The sequence below is a fragment of the Carcharodon carcharias genome, chromosome 17 (assembly GCF_017639515.1).
Source record: "Carcharodon carcharias isolate sCarCar2 chromosome 17, sCarCar2.pri, whole genome shotgun sequence".
Classification (NCBI taxonomy): Eukaryota; Metazoa; Chordata; class Chondrichthyes; order Lamniformes; family Lamnidae; genus Carcharodon; species Carcharodon carcharias.
This window is the reverse complement of record NC_054483.1, coordinates 16,323,847-16,350,979: the sequence shown is the minus strand read 5'-3', so window position 1 is coordinate 16,350,979 and position 27,133 is coordinate 16,323,847. Positions and strand designations below refer to the sequence as shown.

The 27,133-nt window shown below is 43.7% G+C and overlaps 1 protein-coding gene across 1 annotated transcript; it reads right to left on the bottom strand.

Annotated features, from left to right (window-relative positions):
- Window positions 1-2: 2 nt before the first annotated feature.
- Window positions 3-26,198, bottom strand: LOC121290167 (lysoplasmalogenase-like protein TMEM86A). The gene is made up of 3 exons (XM_041210418.1): window positions 25,957-26,198; window positions 3,118-3,382; window positions 3-872 (listed from the first exon to the last, which is right to left on the bottom strand). The coding sequence occupies exons 1-3, from the start codon at window positions 25,975-25,977 to the stop codon at window positions 460-462; spliced, it is 699 nt and encodes a 232-aa protein (XP_041066352.1). The 5' UTR covers window positions 25,978-26,198; the 3' UTR covers window positions 3-459.
- Between the last annotated feature and the right edge of the window lie 935 nt (window positions 26,199-27,133).

The window sequence follows — 27,133 nt, the reverse complement described above, 5'->3', positions numbered from 1 at the left end:
GCTATTAGAATGTCTTAGAGTAGGGATGCCCAAGTTATGTTGTCTTAGACTGTGGAAGGGTCTCAGTAGCTTCAAAAAAAACTTAATTTATATTGCTTTATTAATGTACATGTATCTCAAATTAATGGTACTGAGAGATCTTCGTGTTCTGATTTAGTGCAACCGTGAGAACAGCGGTACAGATCCCTTGTGTATATATTGACAGGACAAACCCTGTACATCTCACTTTCCACACTGAAGTTCCATGAATTCAAGAGCTAAAAATACAGAATAAAAGAATAATTTCGGTAAATATAAGCAAAAATATGTGTTAGTGATGAGGCCCATATCAAACACAAGTTGCAAATTGGAAAATTGTGTTGATATTATATATCTATTGCTGCTTATTGAAAAACATATGACATTTCACTGAAATCACAATATCAAACAATCTCTATTGAACAGTTAAGTAAGGTCAATCTAGTCACCCTTCATTTTGTTATCTCTTACAATACCGAGGGTAATAAACAGTTGTGCCAGATAGTAAGTGGTCATGACAATTAACAGGTCATGTGGCACAGGAAAACATAGCAGGTTTGTAGCCAAAGTGAAGTCAGATACCATAAAAAGCACAGCTCCAATCCCACCAGTCACCTTGGTTGCTGTCCTTTGGCGATAGAACAGCACCTCAGCATTGGCTCTCCAGGACATGACTCCAATCAAGACACAGTAACAACAGAGCAGCAACATCTGCCACATCTTTGAACATCTGCTGAGAAAGATCAAACCCAGCACGACTACAGTGGCCAGTAAACTTCCAGCTCGGAGATTCAGAGGCTTGAACCCAAAGGCCCATGTGTAGAAACAATGAGCAAGAGCAAACATGGTTCCACCTGAAGTTAAAAAGAAATGAAATTAGTAACTCTGACGCCACTCTAACTAACGAACAGTGTAATGGAAGACTGAATTTGAAGTGTCTTAGAACAATGCTTTATGCTGAAGGTACTATAACAATGCAAGTTTTTGTTCTTTTATAATAGAATTATAAAATGGTTTCATGGAATGGTTTAGTTGGGGCCTCTTGATGTTGAATCTGCACTGGCTGTCTGTAAGAGTAATTTAGCTAGTCCCACTTCTCTGTAGCCCTGCAACTGTTTTCTCTCCAGGTGCTTATCCAATTCCTTTCTAAAAGCCAGATTGAATTTGCCTCCAGGCAGAACATTCCAGATCATAGCCACCCCGCTGCATAAAAACAGTTTTCCTCATGCCACCTTTGGTTCTCTTGTTAATCACCTGAAATCTGTATCATCTGGTTTTTCATGCTTCATCAATGCGAACGGTTTCTCCCTATTTACTCTGTCCAGATCCCTCATGATGTTAAACACCTCAATCACATCTTCACTTAATCTTCTCTTCTCTAAGGAGAACAGTCCCAGCTTCTTCAATCTGTCCATATGATGGAAATCCCTCATCCCTGGAACCATTCTTTTAAAGTATTTTCTGCACCCTCTCTAAAGCCTTCACATCCTTCCTAAAGCGTGGCGTCCAGATCAGACGTAATCTCCAGTTGAGGCTGAATCAATGTTTTCTAAAGATTCATCATAACTTCCTTGCTTCTATACTCTATATGTCTCTTTTCATAAAACCCAAGATCCTTTATGCCTTTTTCAGTACTTTGTCAACCTGCCCTGCCACCTTCAATGATTTATACACCCAGGTCTTTCTGTTCCTGCACCCGCATTAGAATTGTACACTTCAATTTATAATGTTTCTCCTTGTTCTCCCTACTAAATCATATCACTTCACATTTTTCTGAATTAAATTTCAAAACTTGTACTTCTGCCCATTCGAACAGCCTGTGAGCATCCTCTTGAAGTCCATCACTAACCTCCTCACAGTTCACAAACTTCCAAGTTTTCTGTCAGCTCTAAATTTTGAAACTGTGCCCTGTACTCCATTAATATAAGTAATCAATATATATATGAAACAAAGTAGTGGTCTGAGTACCAACCCCAGGGGAATCCCACTGTATACCTTCCTCCAGTCTAAAAAACAACAGTTCACCACAACTCTGTTTCCTGCCATTCATTCAAATTTGTACCCATGCTTCCACTACCCCTTTTAGTTCTGAATAGATTGTATTCTTAAAATCCTTTTGGAAGTCCATGTAGACCACATCAACAGCATTACCCTCACCAACCATCTCTGTTACCACAAAAAAAAACTCAAATTGGTTAAACATGATTTGTCTTAATAAATGTTGAAGAAAATTAATGATCCAGACTTCCCAAGTAGCTTAATTAATTAAAAAAAACTATTTAAACCTGAAAGATTAAAACAAAGGGAACAACGGGACTGCTGCAATTGATCGTCTCTTGGATAAGGAAAGGAGAATAGGCCAGGGTATCTGCTCCTCATCTAGGAGTTCCTGCCTGTTGGGTGTGTCATCATCAAGTGAAAATAGAATCAGGCCATGGGTGATAGCTTCCAACAATCTAGAAGCCTGTTAATTCTCACTGTTTAGGCTCATAAAATATCCACTTGTGTGAGGTACAAGGCTATGTCTTCCTCCAATGAAATTGCACCCAGAAATACTGAACCACCTTCAGCCAAGGGGAGAAGATTTGAAAGAAAATGGAAGAAAATTTGGCAGGATCTGCCACAAATGTTTGGTTGTGGCACAACCCAGTGGAGCTATTTAAATTGGGTATATGTGCTCATACCTTTGGTTCAAAGTGACTGATCTGAATATGCCATTTTTTGATTATTTAAAGTTTTTCTCTACGTTTCACCCTGATAATTGCTGCATCTTCTCATACAATCCAACAGCTGTAAAAGTGGACACTGCTAGTGTCACTGTGATCAGCAGGCAGGAATTCCACTCCTTTTGGATGAGTAGGGATAGTGCCAATTTTTTTCCTGCAAGGTAAGATAATTTTAAGTGGTGTTCTATCAAGAACCTCACCATGGTCTGAAGATTGCCAAGTGAGTGTGAAACAGTTTGTCTTGGACTTCAACTCAACAACTGCTGCTAGCAAGGCGGCAAGCCACATCTACTCTCTATACAACACCATCTTATTGTGTTCGTATGCTTATTGCAATCTGCATCAGGATTTGATTTCAGAACATTCTGCTTACCTCCAATGAAAAACTTAATATCATCCATGAGAAGAAGCACATCACCTACTGCTGAAAACATAAGGCCCATGAGTAGTTTTAGAAGATTGTGATGACTGCATAAAATTTTTTTTCCATTGTGCACAACGAACATACACAGACAGATGATTGGCAAGATTTTGGTTAATCCCTTCATCCAAAGTGGTAGAGAGGATATAAGATTGACGATCATGTAGATGCAGGCAGTTATGAAGAAAGGCACCAATATTGCTAATTCGCTGCCAACCTGCATGCCAAGAAAACATATATCTAATGAATATTCACAAACTAATGGATCCTTCTTATATTCCCACGTGATCATCTGAACCATTGGCACTCATGTACATGTCAACTTAGGTTCTTAACATTTCAGAGTCAAACTTATTCAGTCTTCCATAATTGCTCCAGAGAATCCCCAAGCCTGTAATATTCTTAATTTCCGTACTACCCCTAACCCATGACATATTTCCTTTAACCCTTCTCCTACCCTCTTAAATGGCTAGTTATTTCTTTTCATACTCAGTTATTTCCTTTCCTTCCCCTAATTGTTGTATTGTTGCACTTTTGTTCTCCTCCACTAAACTCTCCATCTGTTATTCTCTTCTTCATTTCTGCTACTGTAAGTTCAGCCAACAACCATCTCTTACCTTTGATGGCCTCAGTCCTTTACCCACTGATGTTTTTGGCTTTATTGTATCACAAGTGGAGTTTTCAATCTTCCTCCATTGCTAAAACTTCTTTCAAGAAGCTTAAGTTCCTCTTTGGTTCCAAACTCAACTTTTACCTGAACAATTTGCAACTCTGTAGAAATTTTAAGTGCCCCTGTGAAGATGGATGTTATCTTTTTTTAATATTTTTGGGAATATGATGGTATCCTGTAAAGAAGGCTGTGTGCGCGTCCATGGGTAATTAAACTGGGGGAAGGTTGGTAAAGAAAGCTTGTCTGTGGGAACTGAGAGATGAAAGGTAAAGGTGCTAGATCCATGCATGTATAATGAGAGGCTATGGTGAAGTTGGAATTACAGATAAATAAGATGGGTTTTAAAATTTGCATTAGGTGATAGGTAAGGACTTGACTTTCCAGCTGCTAAATTTCAAAGGGAGTTTAAGGAACTTTCATAACTTACAAAGGTTAGGGAAGGTTATAAATTTTTTTGACCTGAAAATGGAGACAATAGGAAGACATGAAAGATTTTTATATTTTGGAAAAGTTAAGTTCAAAGAGGTGCTTACTACAATGGAGTCTGGGATGAAAGGGAAAAAAGATATTTAAGGGAGATCCCAGCCCTTGCCATGTATTCACCATACCCTCTAACCTTCCCCTCTCAGATGCTGAACGTTCATTACTCAGCAAAGGACTCAGTTTCATACCCTTACGCCCTCACCTCAATGGATATTGGGCTCAGCATGATGCTGAACTCTTCTTCCACCCCCTTCGTCTCTGTGCTCACTTCTTTGGGCAGAAGTCCTCCTCCAGTTCAACGGATCCTTTCACCCGCCTCCAGAATTCTCCCTCCACCTGGAACCCTCCCTCTGGCCTCTTACCTGCTCTTGATCTTTTCATTGAGAACTGTCGGCGTGACATTGGCCGTTTCAATTTCTCTTCTCCTCTCCCTTTTCTAACCTGTCTCCTTCTGAACTTGCCACACTTCGCTTTCTTAGGTCCAACCCTGACTTTGTTATCAAACTTGCTGACAAGGGTGGTACTGTTGTTGCCTGGCGTACTGACCTCCAATTCTCAGACACTTCCTCCTACTTCCCCCCTGGACCATGACCCCACCACCGAACATCAAACCATTGTTTCCAGGACTGTCACTGACCTCATCTCCTCTGGAGATCTTCCCTCTACAGCTTCCAACTTCAGTCTCCCAACTCTGGACAGCCCGCTTCTACCTCCTCCCCAAAATCCACAAACAGGACTGTCCCAGTAGACCGATCGTGTCAGCCTGTTCCTACCCATGGAACTCAGTTCTTCCTATCTTGACTCTGTTCTCTCGCCCTTTGTCCAGTCTCTTTCCACCTACGTCTGTGATTCCTCTGATGCCCTACATCATATCAACAATTTCCTGTTCCCTGGCCTTAACTGCCTCCTCTTCACCATGGATGTCCAATCCCTGTACACCTCCGTCCCCCACCGGGATGGTCTGAGGGCTCTCTGCTTCTTCCTTGAACAGCAGCCCAAACAATCTCCATCCAGCACCACTCTCCTCCATCTGGCTGAACTTGTTCTCTCATTAAACAATTTCTCCTTAAACTTGTTTCACTTCGTCCAAATAAAAGGTGTGGCTATGGGTACCCACATGGGCCCCAGTTATGCCTGTCTCTTTATGGGGTATGTGGAATATTCCTTGTTCCAGTCCTACTCCGGCCCCCTCCCACAACTCCTTTTTCGGTACATCAATGACTGTTTCAGTGCTGCTTCATGCTCTCGCCCGGACCTGGAAAAATTTATCAATTTTGCTTCCAATTTCCACCCCTCCAACACCTTCACATGGTTCATCTCTGACACTTCCCTTCCCTTTCTTGACCTCTCTGTCTCGATTTCTGGTGATAGACTGTCCACCAATATCCATTACAAGGCCACCAACTCCCACAGCTACCTCAACTACAGCTCCTCACACCCCGCTTCCTGTAAGGACTCCATCCCATTCTCTCAGTTCCTTCACCTCCGTCGCATCTGTTCTGATGATGCCACTTTCCAAGGCAGTTCCTCTGACATGTCTCCTTCCTTAACCAAGGTTTTGCACCCACTGTAGTTGACAGGGGCCTCAACTATGTCCGACCCATCTCCCATGCCTCTGCCCTCGCATCTTCCTCTCCCTCCCAGAACCATTATAGGGTCCCCCTTGTCCTTACTTTTCACCCTACCAGCCTCTGCATTCAAAGAATCATCCTCCGCTATTTCCACCAACTCCAGCATGATGCCACCACCAAACACATCTTCCCTTCACCCCCACTGTCGGCATTCCATAGGGATCGTTCCCTCTGTGACACCCTGGTCCACTCCTCCATCACTCCTAACACCTCATCCCCATCCCCATGCAATCGCATAAGGTGTAACACCTGCCCCTTTACCTTGTCCCTCCTCACCATCCAAGGTCCCAACACTCCTTTCAGGTGAAGCAGCACTTCATTTGCACCTCCTTCAATTTGGTCTACTGCTGCTCCCAATGTGGTTTCCTCTACACTGGAGAGACTAAACGCAGACTGGGTGACCGCTTTGCAGAACACCTGCGGTCTGTCCGCAAGCATGACCCAAACCTCCCTGTCGCTTGTCATTTCAACACTCCACCCTGCCCTCATACCCACATGTCCGTCCTTGGCCTGCTGCAATGTTCCAGTGAAGCTCAACACAAACTGGAGGAACAGCACCTCATCTTCCGACTAGGCACTTTACAGCCTTCCAGGATTAAAACTGAGTTCCACAACTTCAGACCATGAACTCTGTCCTCCATCCTCACCCCTTTTTTTTATCCCTTTTTCTCTATATTCATTTTTTAATTTTTATTTTTTATCCACCTTTTATTTATTTTCACTTTTATTCATTGTTTATCACCTTATATCCTATTTTCAATCTTTTTTCCCACCACCGTCCCCTCCCCCCACAAGGGCCATCTGTCACTTGTCGATGTTGTTCTTTCCAGAGTGCTTACCCTTGTCCTGCTATTAGCACATTCTAACCAGCACCACTACCATTTACACCCCTTTGTCCTTTTGTTCGTGACATCTTTGGCAATCTCTCCTTTGCCCCCACCTATCGCTGGCCTTCTATCCAGCTCCACCTGCTCCACCCCCTTAAACAGTATAAACTTCATCACATTTTTACTTCTCTTTAACTCTGAAGAAGAGTCATGCGGACTCGAAACGTTAACTCTGTATTTCTCTCCACAGATGCTGTCAGACCCGCTGAGTTTTTCCAGCATTTTCTGTTTTTGTTTCAGATTTCCAGCAGGTGTTGTGTGGAGGTGATGTCCTGTGACCAGCTCTGTGCTGTGGAAGGTTGTGAATTTGAAACAGCCATCTAGTTTCAGGCCAGATAAATCTTTGTTTTCAGAAAGCAATCTGTTGCTGAACTTGCTTCAGATGTCCACAGCAGTGTGGATGAGAGTGAGAAGTTGTGTTGTATAATTTATTAAAGTAGTGGCAATTTTTGCCTTGAGTAATGTTTTTGGATTTTTTAATGTTAAAAATCTATAAGGGTGCAGTTGCCAAGTAGTTTACTTGTGTGTTCTGACCAAGTGGGTTTTCTTGGGGGAATGTTTTGTAAGATTGTTTTGACTGTGTAATTTTAATCTTCTGTATTTAAGTTTTTTCTTCTTCTTGTTAATAAACCTTCTAATTTTAAAATCCTAGAAGTGTTACTGGGATTCGATGCTTCTGGCATCAGTAGGTTTCCCCTCATTTTCAAAATACAAAACAAAAAAAAGTTAAGACAGTAAGACAAGTTTCCCTCTGCGATGTGGCTTGCCCAGCAAATAACATCGGCTGTGGCCATAACAGCCCCCAAAACTTGAGATGCTGACCCCATGTTTGTGGAGCCTGTTTTCTAGCACTTCTACCTTGGACAAGATACAAGAAAAAGCTCATCATCTGACATGGAATAATTTTTTCACCTGCAGCCCCTAATTTGTGGCTGTGAAATGTGGCACAATAGCTCATGCAATTTTGCTGGTAGGTGTACACACACAGACATCTGGAGCACTGTGTACTGAACGCCATCTTGGTGAGGTTGTTAGTATAGGTAATGCAAACGTGCAGTGGAAGTATGCAGAGTCGGCAGATTGTGATGTCAGTCAGCATGCAACACTGATTTGACCCTAGCACTTCCATTTTCGATCTTGCTATTCTAGCTAATGCCCTCTATGATGGAATCTGTGGTTTCAAAACTTGTATTTTTTGAGACTGACACCAAGGGAAACTGAAAAGGGAAACTGAGAAACTCAACTGACCCCTCCAGTTTCTAAATAAACTAAGGCTGAAACTGAGATTGGAAACCAAAAATGGTTCAGACCACATAAAAGAACACAGAGCCATCAGAGCTCAGATGGTCACCCCAGTGGTGTAGTGCAGGCAGAACGAAGAAGACAGTGGCTAGGTCTAGAAGCTAAGTATTGGCAAATAAACCGTTGTTGTAAAAGCAGAATGTGGACGCTGGAAATCTGAAGCTAAAACAAAAATAGCTGGAAAATCTCAGCAGGTCTGACAGCATCTGTGGAAAGGAAGACAGAGTTAATGTTTCGAGTCCGTATGACTCTTCATCAGAACTCAGTTCTGATGAAGAGTCATATGGACTTGAAACGTTAACTGTGTTCCTCTCCACAGATGCTGTCAGACCTGCTGAGTTTATCCAGCTATTTTTGTTTTGGTAAAAAGTTGTTGTGGCTGTTTCTGTTAGTTGAAGATAACATTAGTGGATCTCTGCTATCCAGACTGAAGTAAGTAAAGTTGAGGAATTTCTGCAGATGCGTGCCATTTTTGATGAAGACCATCCCTACGGAACTCAAGTTGGTTGTGTGCTGCTGTCAGCTGGAGATCAGGTTAAATTCTAGAAGAAGGGGAGATGAAATTCTTTGTGAAGAAGGCAGATTGATATTGATAACGTATATCAAGAGTGGACTGCCAAGACAAGATCTGATGTAGTTGTATCGACCATTTAATCCATAATTTATCATTTATAATCAACCACAATTTGCCTATTAATTCATGTTTAACTTAGGCCGATTCTGAGTTTTAACATTGTGTGGCTACACAAGATAATATTTATAATATTTAGCGTTTATTTTGTTTGACTTGTGTTGGAAAATGCTTTTGTTTTAAACCGTTGAATTTGTGGCTTCAATCTTTCGATAATAACTGGAATTTGGATTTCTTATTTTTAAACAAGTCTCAATTGAGATCATAACAAAACTGGGGGCTCTTTGTGGGATTTTGAATCCTGGGACAGATATCGGCGCTGGGATTTGCTAAAGTTTAGGCTAACAAGATTTCATGGTGCATTTTACTGTACCTATTGGAAATCAGTATGGCTTTGTCAACTGCTGAGGCTTTTCTTGAGAAGGAAGATTTATTTCTGAATGATTTGAGACAATTAACGAAGGTTAGGTTAATAGCCTTAGCAGAAAAGCTGCAGATAAGATCAAAATCAGAGGCTTAAAAAGCAGAAGTAATTGATGCAATAACACGGCATTTGAAATTTAAGAAGAAAAGCCTAACCCAGGTCCAGTGCAGCTTAAATTAGTTAGGATTCGGTTGCAGATGAAGTAGCTTGGAATAGAAAATGAAATGAAGCAGCTCAAATTACAAAAAAAATGGAATGCAGAAGCTTGAAATTGAATTCTGGAAAGAGAAGTTAGCAAGAAAAGAAGGGAATGGGAACGAGAGCTTCAAAGAGAGAAAAAAATTAGGCAACATGATCTGAAGGAAGAAAGGCTTAGTTACATAATGACAGAGGAATGAATAGTTTTAGACAATGAATTGAGTCCCATTTCGGGTTATGATTTAGCTACAAATAGTCACCTACAGCCTAAGTTCACTGAGGATGAAGTTGAGAGACATTTCACCTCATTTGAGAAAGTTACCACAAAGCTAGTGTGGCTAGAGCACACATGGACTCTTATTTTGCAAAATACATTATTTTGATGAAAAAAGCATTGGATGTTTATTCAAGTCTTTTGGAAGAGCAATCTTCATGTTATGAAATCATAAGACTGTGGTATTTAATGCCTATGAGCTTGTCCCTGAAGCGTATCAATTAAAATTTCAGGCTCTGAGATCATAACAGCATCAAACATTGGTAGAATTTGCTGGGGAGAAAGAACTTCTGTTTAACTGATGGCTTCGATCATTGAAGTCAGAAGAGAATTTTGGGACTGTATATGAAATAATAGTAATGGAAGAATTTATAAACAGTAGCTAAGAAGTCACACATTTAAGACTATAAGATTTCTAAAATAAGGGAAGCTGCGGTTTTGGCAGATGGGTACGATATATCACACAGGCAGCTAGGGGGCAGTAGATCTCCATCTACAAACATACAGGGGGCAGAATCGTCCCAGATGTGCACTAAGTGCATTAACGGGCAGGTAAAAATGTAATTTTACCTGGCTGGCTGCAATGGCGGTTTTTCACACCATATCCTCCCAAACCTGCCACATTAATTATGAATTCCCGGGAAACACACTGTTTCCATTTGCCCCCACACCACGACCTCGTCCCGACAGTACAGTTGTATGATAACATGGAAGATTTTTTAGGGAAGATTTATTTCTGAATGATTTGCGACAATTAACAAAGGTTGGGTTAATAGCATTATCAGAAAAGCTGCAGAGAGGTAGGAGGCGGTGGTCAGTGCTAATACCCTGCAAAAGAGAACAGCCACCCAGTGCCGCTGCAGGATGAATGGTCTCATCCGTTCTGCCAAGGTAGTTCACTCTTCAAATCACCCTCAACTCACAAACCCATCACACATCCACAGGGATCTCACACCTCAGGGGACTACACCTCTAACTCTCACACACCCTCATATCTCCATCAGGCTCATACTCTCTTGAGCTCCCATCCTCATCCTGCCCATGGCTCTGCTCACCATACAAACATTCCATGCAGTGCCATGTGCCCCGTTCACACTCTCTCCTGTTTTCATGCTGGAGAATCCTGCTCACAACAGCAGGAAGAGGTTGCAGTCCACATTTGGCCCCTCACTCACTTTGAGGAGAGTGACAATGCTCTGACTGGTGAGGACATGGACTGTGTCTGTGGTGACAGTGAGGTCGACAGTGAATACCGTCGCAAGGATCCTGCACCACATCATCCCTCTCTCAACACAAATGTGAGTGCTCTCTCTCTCTCTCTCTCTCTCTCCTGCTTTTGACTCTGCTGCCATGCACTACTTATCTCTACTTTGGTTCACAAGGACCTCTGCCAAGCAACTGACACCCTCAACCAGCCACTCCCTCACCTCCAGCCAAGAGGACACCACCTCTATTGAAGAGTTGGAAATAAGTAGCCTGGAAAACCCAACACAACATTTACCCATACCCTGCACCAGCACAGAGACACACACCTCGGTGGAACCTAGATCTAGAGCAGGTTCCGGTCCACAATCTGGTGGTCACCGCACGGGCAGAGGTCCGCAGCAGGAGGAGGCAGGTTCATGCGAATTCCCCGGCATTCGGAGGACTCCTGGGGATCAGGCATCTGTGAGGTCCGAGTCAGATGACAAGCCTTTGGACTTGGACTTCCAACTCATTGTGGAGAGTCAGTGGAAGGCAGAGCTGTTGGAAGCCTTCAGCAGAGAGTTAAGCGAGTCGGAGGAGTGCATCGCCTGCTCTCTGATGAAGTGGCGCCCACATATGCATGTCTGAAGGATGGCAGATGCCATGGAGACCTTGATCCAGCAGAATGTGGAGATGTGTACAGACCTGCACTCCATCACGGGAGCCATGGGTGAGTTCCTGCAGTGGCAACGCGAGGGGAGAAACGGGGCACCTCAATGTCCCTCCAGGTGCTCCTTCCCCTTGAGGAGTTAGACCAGGGCTCCTGGGTACCCGAAAGGAGGAGCAGCAGCAGCTGGACACTCCTGGGTCATCCACTCAGGAATTTCAGAGGCTGTCCTCTCTCTCCGAGTCCCCTTTGCCTGTAAGCCCCTTAACCTTGTCCTCTGTCACCGCAGAGAGTGTAGCTGTCTAATGAGTGATTCTGGAGGGAGAAGTGAGTTTGTGTGTTTGTCTGTGTGTGAGAGTGTGTGTGTGTGGCACAGCCTTTTGGAGTCTTGTGCAAGCACTCTCCCACGCAAGCAAATCCTTCACGTTTCATACTCACTTCAATGTCCTGAGCATTTGGAATGCTGCCTGCTGGGATTTGCTTTCAGTTGTCCATCTGAGTTGACCTGCACCTCTGCCCTCACAATGATCACGCTTCCAAGCAGTACCTGATCTTACCCTCCATGACTGTCATTTCACTTTCCATTTGGATAACATGGTCTGGATTCAGTTTCTTGTGTGCTCCCCTGTCTTTTCTCCTCTCCCAGCCCCCTATTTCCTTTCCCCCATCACAGTTGACCCCCCGGCATCACCCTCCACCTCCCCTCCGTGACCTATCATCCATGACCCTTTTCCTTCAGGGATGTCTAGGTGAACATGCACCTTCCCTTCCTTTCCGAAGATCTCACCTCCCATCCACATTCACCTCTCCAACCTCCTCCTTCCCACTCCCAGTGTCTGTGTCTGCCTCCGAGTCCCCACCAACCACCCTCGTCGTCGAACACTCACCCTCCCGCCTGACCACCTCACTCTGCCCTCAGTCATCTTCACCATTCCCTCAAACCACACCCACTCTGTTCGCTCCCAAGGAGGAAGTCATGGACTCATCAGACCCTTACCTTGCACCTGGACATTCCCTGACTCTGGATCCTTCCAACTCCCAGCAACCGTGCCCCCCCCCTCCACCCAGAACCCCTCCCCCTCTCCAGACCCCTTCCCCCTCTGGAACCCCTTACCCCCTCTGGACCCCTTTCCCCCTCGGTACTCCTTCCCACCTTAGTCCCCCCACTACCCCACCGCCTTCCCCCCCACCCCGGATTCCTCCTCCGCTTAGTCCCTCCCCCTCCTGACTCCCTCAGACACACTTACTTCTTCTGCCACCCTTAGTCCTTCCCCACTCCCAACTCCTTCCTCCAGTCTTACTTCTTCCCTCTTCCTGACTCCCTCAGACACCCTCACTTCTTCCTCTAGCTTTACTCCTTCCCCCTCCCCGACTCCTTCTTCTACCCTTACTATTTCCTCCACCCTTACTCCCTCCCCCCTGACTCTCTCCCCTCTCTGCCCTCCTTTCTCTCTCTGTACTCCTTCCCCTCTTCACACTCTTCTCCCCTCTGACTTCCTTGCCTTATACCTTCCACCCCTCTTAAACTTACCTCCTCAGTTGCCATCCTCTCCCCCATGACCCCCTCCACCCTCTGTACTTCCTCCCCCTCCAACCTCACCCCACGACATCTTCATTCCCTCCTTCTCAACCTCACCCCTCCAGCACCTTCATTCCCCCTCTCCCAACCACACGCCCCGACACCTCTTCCTCTCCCAGTCAATCCTAGACCTTCCTCTTCCACCCCCTCGACCATCATTCGTTGCGATCATCAACTGTGACTTTCCAACGTCTGTGAGCTGCTTTGCAGCAGATCCACGCGCACGAGAATCCACCCAGCATGCCATGACGTTCCTCCAGGATCCCACTGCTGTCGGACTCCAGCATCTCCTTTCCTGGCAGTAAGTCCCGACTTTTGTACGTCACAGTTGTCAAGACGTGTTCTGCACCACTGTGTTTTCCTGCTGACGTGGGGGGGGGGGGGGGGGGGGGGGGGGGCGGGGATGAGCCAGCGGAAGGGGATGAGTCCAATGGGCTGGCCTCAATGATATTCTGAAGTATTATAAAGATCTTCCTGAAGTCTGATGATAGGGAACGCAACCCGCCATCGACCAGCTGAGTGGACAATTGCAAACTGGTTTCATGACCTTCTTGCCATCTTGACCACTCACGCCATTGAGCATGCCCAATGCCAGCAGGCATGGAAAATCCCGGCCAGGGACTATTGAGGAATAGAGAGTTTGGGAATGGAAAAGACCCTGGCTCTAGGGAGAAAGTAGAAGTTGTTACAGTCAACAAAAATATTTGTATATGCTGTAGAATGTGCTAAGCTAGGATTTCAGTAAGGAAGAGCTGTAGATGTATCAGGGCATTTACTAGTTTATTTGCACTATTTACAGTATATGGTGAGATACAGGTAAGGCACATCTCTCCAAGACTACCTGTCGCTGCCTACAGCACATAGAACATGACGGCCTGATGTCAGTGCCACATCACCATATGCCTCATAGATTAGCATATCCATTCTACAGTATAAAGTATAAAGGGATGTAAAGAAACCTTTATTATTTCACTGCCATAAGACGGGGCATGTCAAAACGAATTGTTGGTAGGTAAAAGATAAATCAGTAGCAGTAATAATCTTTTCCAAAGACTTCACCAATAAAGGAAACGGGTTATAAAACAGTCACAATAATACAATCGCAAAATGTTCCCTCACAACTTACAAGAATGGTGGATACTCTCTTAATCCTCCAAAAAAACAAACACATTAATATTTTTTGGGAATTTGAATGAGGTCAAAGACTCTGAATACAGCAAGGCTGAATTATTTAGCTGAGCTTCTTTTATTTAAACCCTGCAAGCAGACCCTGGTTTGGGGACATTCTCTCCAACAGTGTATTCTGCGGAAGAATCAGTAAGGGTCCTTGAAGGTTATTACCAAAACAAAAGTGATGAGGAAGTGGGAAACTCCTCAGATATGAGTGGATGAGAAGACAGTCATCCATCAAATTGTCCCTCCTAGCTACCGAGGGGAAGTTTTAAGACCTGCCAACGAGATTCCGCTGGCAGGGCTTTTTGGAATAAGAAATACTCAGGCTAAAGTAAAGAAGCTCTTTTATTGGTCAGAATTGCATGGAAATTTGATTGAATTTTACAAGACACATCACACGTCAACTGTTTGGGGAGCTCCAACTGTCAATTATATCAGTTCTATTAATCCCAATACCGAATTTTGATTAACTATTTAGCCAGGTTCTAGTAGCTTGTGTGGGAGTGGAGTGTGACTTTGAACAAGAACACAGATTTAGGTTAGATTTCTGAAAATCTGATTTTGTTTGTATTTAACTTTTAACATCCAACTGAAATTCACTGATACATTCTAAATTTCACCCAGGCTTAAGCAGGGTTATATAAGCTCTCCACTGGACAGCAGTTGAAGTTATTTAATGAAGGAAGCTAGCTTAAACTGTTTTTCCTGTACCTGGGGCTGAGCTTAACTCTTTAATTTCAGAGGATATAAATATAGGCCCCTCAGTGTGACCTAGAATTGGGTAATGAGGGAGTAAGGGAAAGGGGGGATGTAGGTGCATCTTTGCTTTTTCTAACTTTTACACCCCATAGGAATTGGTTCTTACTCTATAACAGGGAAAGAAACTAGCTGTTTGGTGAGTATCTGGTAAGTGGTTAAGGCCTATTCTCCTAAGGTTTAAAATACTATAGGGACTGGTAGTAGGGTTGATAAAATATATTAAAAAGGAAAATTATTAATAGAATAAATAATAAGTGGTTAATTAAAACACATTAAGGATGGCAGGACAGGTGATGTGTCATGGCTGCAGCAAGTGGGAGCTCCTGGATGCTATTGTGATCCAGGGTACTAAGTGTTTGTGACTCCAGGAGCTTCAGCTCTGTCATTGAGTTAGAGGCCGAGCTGCAGACACTGCGATGCATCAGAGAGATGGAAAGTTATCTGGGCTGGGAATTTCCAGTCCTGTCCATTGCAGGAACTATCACAAGTGGGAACAGAAAATTTGGAGAAGCAGCCAAAAGTCCATTGAGTTTCAGCAGGACTGGAAAACCCTGGCCACAGGCAGGACCAAAAAATCCTACCTCTGGACACTTTATAGCAGGAGGAGATCACACCCCTGGGGGTTCAGGGGTGTGGGGGGAGCCCCATGAGTAGCTGGTGTGGGTCTGTACAATACTTACCCAGGAGGTTTTAATTCTGCTTTTTCTGGGTAACTATTGGTGTAACCATGTCAGATCCATCAAAGTTTGCAATTTAAGTTACATTTTCAGATGGTTCTCAGTGCAGGGTAATTGCCCATAGGAAGTTTGCACTTCCCAGGCAATTGCCATGCAATCCTTACATGTCTATTTCGGGGGGGGGGGGTTCCCCGGTGTATCTTTGGGGTACCCCCCACAATACCCTGGAGCTCAGAAGTTACGGGCTTATTATTTGCCATTAGAGATGCATCTAATGAGTCAACTAGCTTCAGTTCCTTTGAGTTAGTCAACAGACATGAATAAAGGGGACCACATAAAATTATTGGAGAAAGTTATGGTCCAGGAAGAAGAAATTACTGTTAGATTACGTGTTCAGGTTTCGAAAAAGATTGTCAAAAGTGTGTGCAGTCGCTTGGGAACATCTTTGGATTTCCCAACGAATAATGAAAAAGCAAGTGGATATGACAGCTGAAACTCACCTTTAAAACTGGGTATAAAGTACTAGTTCTGTTATCTTTGCCCAATGAAAAACTGAAGGCTAGGTTAGCCTTCATTATGGACCTTATTATGTTAAAAATACACTCAATGAGGTAAACTATGTAATTAGTACCCCAGGCAGAAGAAAACATCAATGCATGTGTCATATAAATGTACTGAAATGGTATTATGACAGGGAGGTTAGTCAACCAGTGAGTATACTCCAGGTAGTAAAGAAGTAAAATGATATGTGAATACACTTGAGGATTCAAAAGATGATTCAGAGATTGAAAGTTCTCAGATCAAACCCCCAGTAATGAAATTATCCAATAAGGAAGTGTAAAAAAATTTGGATAGAATATTGCATCACTTTCCAGAGAAATGTCAGGGGAACATAGCCAAGCTGATAAAAAAAAATATGAGTCAGTGTTGAAACATAGATTAGAGTGAACTTCTTCAGCTGATGTGGGAAATGCCACACCCAGCAAATAAAACCCATACTGACCCAATACTGGAAAATTGGCTCAAGTCAGAGAGGAAATTGAATTTATGGTGGACAATAATAAATACCATTGAACCAATCAAAATAGCTGGAGCTCTCCATTCATAGTGGTACCAAAACCTGAGGGATCACTAAGATTCTGCATTGATTTCAGGAAAGTTAATGCTATCATAAAAGATTATTCTTATCCGATTCTCCGACTGGATTTTATTGATAGAGTTGGAAATTCAGACTTTGTTGGCAAGTTCGATTTGCGAAAATCTTATTGGCCATTAACCGATCGAGTCAAAGAAATCTCTCCTTTCGTAACACCAGACAGCTTGTACGAGTTCTAGGTTATGGAATTTGGAATGAAGAATACACTTTCAAAGATTGACAACCCAAGTAATTGTCAGATTAAACAACCGTGTTGTGTATATCCATGATTTATTGGTCTGCAGTAACATTTGGGAAGAACATGTGGAACACCTAAGTGCACTACTTGATAGGCTATAAAAAACTGATTTGGTGATAAATTTGGCAAAGACTGAGTTTGCCAAGGGCAGAGTGGGAGAAGGGCAGAGTGGGAGAAGGTCGAGTGTTGCCCAGAAGCTAAATTTCAAGTGATAATGAACTTTTCTGCTCCTAAAACAAAACTGGAAATACTGGTTCCTCAGAATGTGTGGGTTTTTACAAGAAGTTTGTGATGAATTTCAGTGGGGTTGTTGCTCCATTAAAATATTTATTGAAGAAAAATATGAAAGTTAACTGGACAGAGTCTTGTCAGACTGCCTTTCAGAGGTTAAAGGCCATATTTATAAATGGACCTGTTTTGGCTGCTCCAAATTTACAAACCATTCAAAATAGCTACTGATGCTAGTGCTGTAGTCATAGGAGAGATGTTGCTCAAGGTGGTGATACAGATATAGAACGTCCAGCCAGTTATTCCTCAAGAAAACTTACTATATGTTAATGAAAGTACTCCACAATCGAGAAGGAAACGTTAAGCCTTATCGAGGCTCTTCAACAATTTCCAGTATACATTTTGAATAATCAAAGAGAGACATTAATTTACACTCATCATAATCCATTGATGTTCTTGGAGAAGTTCTGAGCCAAGTTGTTTTGCTGCAGTTTTATGCTGAAGCTCTTCAACTTAAAAATTGAGCATGTTGCCAGGAAAACAAAGTAATTGCATATGCAGTGTCCAGAGTTTAAAGAAAGGGGTGTAGGAGAGAAGGGAGACTCTGAGTTATGATAATTCTATGATATTTGAATTCTGCTAATCTTAACTGTTACATTTACTTGCTTTTGTTTTGGTTCAGCCCTTACCATGTGACATATGAAGAAGGTTACTTGTACTATCTGCAAAGAGCTATTCGTTAAAATTTTTAGAATGATAAATTGCTGTAAAGAAAACTATTATTGGTAAAAATAGAACTTTACCATTGTAAACTTTTCTTTACACCAAATACTGTTGCAATAAAGAGACTAATTCAACCACAAACATTTTGCGAGTCTCTGCTCCTAAGGATCTAGCAGTACAAGAAATCAAAAGTCTTAAGGTAAAAGCAAAATATTACGGATGCTGGAAATCTGAAATAAAAACAGAAAATGCTGGTAAAACTCAGCAGATCTGGCAGGGTCTGTGGAGAGAGAAACAGAATTAAAGTTTTGACTCCATATGACTCTTCTTCAGAGCTCTTCATTGGGATTCTTGGGAAGATAAGGAATTTGCACGTTCACCTGGACATCCTGGAAGGAAAAGGTTTCTGGTTGGTTGGTGATGGTGGGGAGGTGGAAGGTGGTGCCAGGGGGGGTCAGCAGCAATGGGGGAAAGGAAATGGGTGACTGGGGGAAGGGAAAGGACGGGAATCTTCAAACAAACCTTGCAATAGCCATACTTCTGAAGTCAAAAGTGAGAGGAGCCTTGTGTTGGGCTGGCACGGGTACTACGGTCAGTGGGTGTGCAGAGATGCAGGTCAGCTCAGATGGACAACTGAAAGAGAACCCCAACAGGCAGCATTGAAAATGCTCAGGACATTGAGATTCATGTGATAGAGGAAGGCTCTGCACGTGTGTGAGGCTCTGAAAGGCCCTGCCACGCACACGCACACTTCTCCCTCCAAAATCACTCGTGGTTCTGCTGCATGCAGCTAAACTGCTAGTGGGGCTGAATGCAGGGGGAGGACTCGCGAAGCCTGTGAATGAAGCTGAAAGACACCATTACACAATACCCAATGAAACTGAACAGATTATGAAGTGACAAAATGCATTTACCCATGCAACCACTTGTGACGAGGAATTCTTATCTTTTCTGGATCTACCACTTCTTCTAGGTGCTGCCCTGACATCTGCTGGAGGGGTGGCGAGAGTCCGTGCAATGGTTGGCCCTGTTGACTCTGACGACTTCAGCGTGCATCCCCTGGACAGCCGAAGTCTTTAGGGGACTGGTTTGCTTTGACTGTGCTCCTGTGGGCCAGCTGCTTCCTCTGCGGTGACAGAGGACGAGGTTGAGGGGGTCACAGGCTAAGGGAACTCAGGGGGAGAGGACAGGCTCTGAGATTTCTGAGTGGATGACCCAGGGGTGTCAAGCTGCCACTCCTCCTCCCTTCAGGTGCCTGAGGGCCCCAGCCTGACTCCTTGAGAGGAGGGATCTGGAGGAACCACATTTCCCTTTTGCCTTGCCACTGCAGGAGCTCACCCATGGCTGCCATGGTGGAGTGCAGGTCTGCGTGCATGTCCATGTTCTGCTGGACCAGGGTCCATAACACCCTCCATATGCGCACATGTGGACACCACTTCATCAGAGAGCAGGTGGATGCACTGCTCTGACACATGTGCCACTCTGTTGATGGGTTCCAACAGCTCTGCGTGATGTTCCCCTGCCTTCTGCTGACTCTCCGCAAAATGTTGGAAGTTGAATCCAGAGGCTCGTCATCTCACTCTGTCCTCACAGATTATTGTTCCCCAGCAGTCCGCCGAGTGCCGGGGAGCTTGGTTGAACCTGCCTCTTCCTTCTGCGGACATGTATGCCTGCGGTGACCAACAGATTGTGAACCAAGCCTGCTCTAGATCTAGGTCCTGCCGAGTTGTGTGTCTCTGCGCTGGTGGATGGTGTCAGTAAGCACTGTGACAGGTCTTCCAGGCTGCTTATTTCCAGCTCTTCAATGGTGTAGGTGTCCTCTTGGCTGGAGGTGAGGACCTGGATGGAGCTGAGGGACTGGCTGGCTGAGGGTATTATTCCCTTGGCAGAGCTCCCTGTCAGTCAAAGCTGGGATGATTAGTGCATGGCAGCAGAGTCAAAAGCAGGAGAGAGCGCACTCACAGTTGCATTGAGAGAGAGTGATGATGTGCTGCAGAATCCTCATGTGGGTGTTCACCCCTGACCTCCCCATTGCCACAGACACAGTCTGCATCCTCACCAGTCAGCATGCTTCTCTAACTGTGTGAGGAGCCTAATGTGGGCCACTCCACTATTGTGGGACCTCCTTGTTCCTGTGAGCCAGCTTCTCCTGCATGAAAACAGATGGAGAATGTGTGAGCAGGACCCCTGGCACTGCATGAAATATTTGTGTGGTGAGTAGAGCCATGGACTGGATGAAGCCTCGAGTTCCACAGGATATAAGCCTGATGGCGATATGAGGGTATGTATGAGAGTTTGTGGTGTTTCCCCTCAAGGTGTGAGATCCCTGTGGATGTATGGGTTTTTGAGTGTGTGAGTTGAGAATGATGAGAACAGTGACTTACCCTGGTGGGATGGATGGGAGCACTCATCCTCTTGCTGCACTGGATGCTGCTGACCGCCAGTACCTCCGCCTCCCATGCTGGATTGGTGGCCTTGCTTGCTGGTCCTCGCCCAGAGCATGGGTAGAGGACATCGTGGCGGGCCTCCACTGCATCCAGAAGGTGCTCAAGAGAGGCGTCACTAAATTTGGGGGCAGTACGTTTCCTCCCCTTGGCAGCTATCAGTTCCCAACAGCTTCCTATCCCTCGAAGAGTACTAGCTCTGTTCGGGAGCAGCCTTTAAATATGATGCCCAGTTTACTGAAGGCCTGAGGTGACAGCAGGACAGGAAAATTGGAGGTGTTTCCCAGGAATGAATTATTAATCAGGCAGGAATGTGACAATATGGCGGGCAAAACGTCCTTTTTCCCACCCGCTACCACCGAGTGAAAATCTGGAATGATTCCGCCCTTTGACTTTGAGAACCATTGAACATCCACCTCAAATTTGGCTGCCCTCAGAAATTTGTCACCACCCTCTGCCTCCTCCACAATGGCATGCAAGCTGTGATCCTCACCAACAGAACCACCAAAAACCCTATCACAGTGAAGACTGGGGTCAAACAAGTGTGATGGAATCAGTAGTTTCAAAGCTTGTATTTTTTGAAAAAGGCTACTGAAAAGGGAAACTGAGAAAGCAAACTGGCCCTTCCAGTTTCTAAGGAAACTAAGATTGAAACCAAAACTTCAGGGAGACTGAAACTGGTTGAAACCATGTAAAAGGATGCAGTGCCATCAGATTTCAAGATGATGATCCCAGTGGTGCAGTATAGGCAGGGTGAAGAAGACGGAGGCTAGATCCAAAAGCTAAGAATAGGAAAATATGCAGTTGCTGTGGCTGTTTCAGTTACTTGAAGATAACACTAGTGGAACCATGCCATTCAGACTGTTATAAGCAGATTTGAGGATGTTCTGCAGATGTATGCCATTTTTGGTGAAGACTGTGCCCATGGAACTGGGGTTTGTTGTGCGCTGCTGTCAGCTGGGCATCAGGCTAAACCCAAGAAGAGGAGCTGAAATTCCTCATAAAGAAGACAGAGTTTTGAAGGACTTTGTGACTGAAATCGATGATATATATGCTGAGTGGACTGCCAAGCCAATTCATAAGATCTATCTTAGCAATATCTGCTATTTAATGTGTAACTTAAAATTTATAATTGACTGTGATTTGCCTGTTAATTCAAGTTTAACTCATGTTGATTCTGATTTTTAGGGCATAGTTGATTACCCAATATTGTATTTATTATTTGCTTTGTTGGAGAGATGCCAGGAGAGGGAAATTCATAATGTTTTTATTGAACAGAGAGAAGCAGGTAGAGCGTGCACATGGCTTTGCCAGGATAGTGATCTTCCTGTGGTGCAACATTGCACTAGTGGATAATCAAATGGGAAAAAGTGTGAAAGCAGGCTCATGCTATTCTGTCCATATGGATCATCTGATCACAGAAAATTTTACCCTGGGCGTAAAATTACGCTTGGTGTGCAGGCACGCACTGACACGCCAGAGTGTGAAATAAAGCATGTTGACATCGGCCGAGTGTGCTGACATCAATGTGCACTCCCGCGATAGTTAGGTTGATGGGCACGCACTGGAGTCGGAAGCATGCCTGCCGACAGAGTCACATGAGGGGGCATTTTTTATGACATTTTTATCTTTAAAACAGTGTTTCATCTCCCTGAGGCAGCTCCATGCCTCAGTGTTATGACTGAGCAGTTGGTAAAGCTAAGTTTTTTTAAAAAAGCCCAAGAGGGAAACTTTAAACAACTGTCATAACCTATCATTTTAAGTGTTACGTTTGAGATGCAACTGCAAATTCAGGCATTGTACTACCAGTTCTCAAGATTTTTCATATTAAGCTAAATAAAATATTTTATTAATTTGCACAAGTTAAATATAAACACATGGCTACAAATTACTATGATCATAACTTTTAACAAATTCCCAAACTAATCTCCATTAAGGCAACAGCAATCCATAGACTTAACCAGACACTAGGCAAAGCATTTTCACATTACAAATTCAAAATGAGATTTTTTCACTTTGGTTCCTGTGGAGACAGTTGGAGGCTTATTGATCTCACATTGCCTCTGCTCCACATACACAAAACTGCTGTTATACCTAGCACAGCGCATTAGAAGCATAGAAAAGCTACAGCACAGAAGGAAGCCATTCGGCCCATCTTGTCCATGCCAGCCCGAGGACACCCAGGTGCCCTTTCTAATCCCACCTTCCTACACTCAGCCCATAACCCTGCAGCTTACAGCACTTAAGGTGCAAATCCAGGTACTTTTTAAAAGAGTTTAAAGTTTCTGCCTCTACTACCAACTTTGGCAGCGAATTCCAGACACCCACTACCCTCTGCGTAAAAAAGTTCTTCCTCATGTCTCCCCCCCTACACCTTCTGCCACTTATCTTGAATCTATGTCCCCTAGTTCTAGAATTCTCCACCAAGGGAAACAATTTTATCCTGTCCACTCTATCTATTCCCCTCATAATTTTGTACACCTCAAAGCCTTCTTTGTTCCAAGGAAAATAACCCCAACCTATCCAATCTCTCCTCGTAGCTACACTTTTCTAACCCTGGCAACATTCTTGTAAACCTCCTCTGCACTCTCTCTGGAGCTATTATGTCCTTCCTGTAATGTGGTGACCAGAACTGCACACAATACTCCAGTTGTGGCCTCACCAGTGTTTTATACAATTCCAACATTATATCCTTACTTTTATATTCTATACCTCTCTCAATGAAGGAGAGCATTCCATATGCCGTCTTTACAACCTTGTCTACTTGAACTGCTGCCTTCAGGGACCTGTGTACTTGTACACCAAGATCTCTCACTTCATCCACTCCTCTTAGTATATTTCCATTTATTGTGTAATCCCTGTAACTGTTTGACCTCCCTAAATGTATGACCTTACACTTCTCTATGTTAAAATCCATCTGCCACTTTACCATCCACTCCACCAACCCATCTATAATATTTTGGAGATTATGGCTATCCTCTACACTATCCACTACTCAGCCAATCTTTGTGTCATCTGTAAATTTCCCAATCGTGCTCCCCATGTTCACGTCCAAATCCTTAATATATAACGCAAACAGCAAGGGTCCCAACACTGAGCCCTGTGGAACACCACTTGAGACAACTTTCCATTCACAGGGGCATCCATTGACCATTACCCTTGAATGTAAATTCTCATTGTATCACCAGCCTCTTTGAACTCCATCTTCTAACAATAAAATCCCTTTCATAGAACCAATTTTATTAATAGTATAAACATATGGCTTGGTATCTACTGGCTAGGTGGCAGTTTCACCCTGCTCCTTGAATGTTCTATTCAAAAAATGCAAATGCACTCTACCGCTCTGTTTACATCTCAAAACTAGTATACATCAAAGCACCCAGACTAACTGGATTTAATCCAATTAAAACATATCCACAGACTAAACCTCTATTTAAGAAAATTATTTTCCAATGATATTATATACATTAATAGCTTCATGACACTCAGAAATTGAAGCACTCGAGTGCTTGCATGAAGTTCACACTAGGCCCGCTCGCCCTCCTCCCCTCAGGCAGCGCTGACTGGCCCACCTGCATAAGATTGCGGGTGGCAGTCGGCTTCCTGACCTCCCCCACCAAGCACCCCTGCCAAGGGCAAAATTCTTTCCCCTAAATACACACACCATGTACTCATACTTCCTATATAGGCAAGTTCACACTATACACAAACAGATGTGCACAAACATTTGTGTCTAAGCACTAGTTCACTAACGCCAGCACTCAGATATTGATGTGTCGTACGAAGACAAACATACAGAAATACTTATCCACTAATGTTATGGCATAGCTGATGGTAAATGCTGAGCTGGTCAAATCCCAGAAGGAAACTTGAAACAACTGCCACAACTGTTTTGCAATTTGTATAAATTATGAGATGCGTGCCTTGAATTCAGTAGTAATAAGACCACCAAGTCGTCTAGGTTTCTTACAAAACTAAATTTAGCCTTTATTAATAGTAGAAATGTTATTAAGTGTATACATAGATCTACAAATCACTACGATGATAACTTCTAAATCCCCTGGTTAGTCTAATTCCCAGTTACACTTTTGTTAAGGCAACAGTAGGACACAGATTTTAAAAGACCCAGGCAAAAAAGCACACGATACTCTGAAACAGTCGAATTCAAAGTGAATTTTCTTCACTTCAGTTCTTTGTAGACAGCAGCTTAAGGCTTAGATGCTGAGGGTTTTTCACACTTGTTAGATCTTAGAATTCCTGCCCTTGCACATAGCCTTCTTTCCTTTATCCATATTTTCCCTTTGAATGCAAATTCCCATTGTTTCACTATGTCTTTTACCTCCCTAATAATAAAATCTATCATAGTACCAATTTTACCAGTAACCCTTGAGAAAAATAAACACACTGGGAAGAATTTTGCCCTTGATGAGCAGGCAGGCCCCACCGGCTCAGCGGCGGGCGGGCAGCCAATCACCACTTCCGAAATGGGCCCCGCCACCATTTTAAGTGGGCGACCAATTAAGGCCCGTCCAGCGAGCTGCCCGATGGGAAGCGCTATGCGGGGGGGGGGGGGGGGGGGGGGGGGGGGGGATTCGCTAACTGCCAGAGTGTGCTCTTTCATGCATGCACACATCTCCCTGAGGCAAAGTGCTGCCTCAGGGAGATCGCTGAAAGGCTGGCAAATATAAAAAAACAGAACAATAAAAAATTCATTAACATGTGCCCCTCATGTGAAAATGTCACATGAGATGGGACATGTTAATGAAATAAACAAAAATTTGATTAAACGTTTTTAAAATCGCTATCAAACCTCATCCCATCACTGGATGAGGTTTGTAAAAAATTCACCTACCCGCCTGTCGGTTGGGCCCTTGCACCAAGCTGAAGTTCACACGGGCCCCTCGAAATCGTCGACGATTGGCAAGTTAAGGGCCTGAACTAGGTCTTTAATTAATGGCGGGCAAGTGTCCATCACCCACACGCCAGCCAGAAAATTTTGCCCTCTGTTTCTTAACTTCTCCTGCCTAGGGGTAATATTTCACTCTCTCTCTCCCTTTTGAATTCAACCAATCTGGTTTATTTAAAAATGCAATTGCTCCCTTTACACCTTACATTCTAAAGCCTCTCCCATGTTTACCTACTTAACATTTTAAATATAGCTTATCTGCTGATACATCAAAGCCTTCAGACCAGCTGCCTTTAGTTCAATTAAGTCCCACAAACGCAGACAAACACACACCTACAGACCCCACTATTACTCCACAATAAATTCCAATAACGTTATCAAAATTATTATATTTTCCTGAGAACAAGACCAAAGATGAAACCACTTGTTTTAAACGAACGGATTTCAGGATATATTGGTGCAAACATCCACTGAAGTGGAAAATTCAATTGCGACGGCATGAATGGCATGGCTAAGGGAAATGAAAAGACTTAATTTATATTTCTTCTTCACCTACCATAGAGGGAGGGGGCACCATTATCAGAGGAAGTTGTGCTTCTTGTTTTTCTCTGCTCCAGTATCTGTGGCAGCTCGCTTTCCCTTCAGACCAGCTTACTGAGAATGCGGTGCGTCGGGTCAGGTTTCACGGGTAAGTGGATTTAGACATTCACTTTCAAATTCATGAAGCTCGAAGAAAAGAAATCTTTCAGGAAAATGGAACTGGTTCTACCAGCTAAAGTTCAAAGGAAAAGAGGCTGTCTCAAATGAGTGAACGCTATGTGGTTTCAATTAATCATGTGACCACGGTCAGCAGCGGTCTGGGCGAAGCAGTGACTGATGATGTCCCATATGCAGCATATTCACCATAGTCATTACACCTGGGCGTGCCTCCTATGGAGTATTTTTGATCGGGTATCAGTAAGATAGATTTCCAACAACGACAAAAATTACTTGTGTTCACCCTTTAGGAGCGAGCTGTTTTTGCTGATGCCATTTAGACTGCAAACATTGTAACTTGCGGTTGCTTACCTGTCTAAGGCTGACAACTCTGACTGGAAGCATTTCTGGAGGTTTGATCATCTGACCACGTGATATCTGAAAATTTTATTGCATTAAATATTGTGAAGGTCCACTTGACAAATCCACTGCGATCCTGACTGGCTCCTATGTTCTATCCTCTCCATACTTGAAGTCATCTAAAACTCTGTGTCCTAACTCACACTTAATTTCTGTTCATCCATTATCCTTGTGCTGGCTGATCTACATTGGCTTCCAGTTAAGCAACAACTCGCCCCTGCTTTTCTCTGCAATTTTTTGTCCCATAGCCTTCTGCGATATCTAATTGTGGCCTCTTGAGCACCCTTAATTTAAACACTCTACCTGGTAGGGCCTGTGCCTCCAGCTACCAAGGCCTTAAGCTTTAGAATTCCCTTGCAAAACGTCTCTGACCCTCTACCTCTAAGATGCTGCTTCAAACCTACCTCTTTGACCAAACTTTTGGTAATCTGTCCTCATATTGTCAAAGTTATCCTGGCCTCATATTTTATTTTCTAATATTCCTGTGTAATGTCTGGTGACATTTTATGATGATAAAGGTACTGCCAAATAAATAAAAACTGCTGTTGCGGTTCACCTGGTATTTGAGCATCTTTACTTATAGCCTTTTGTCAGCAGCTATTGTGCAAGATATTCAG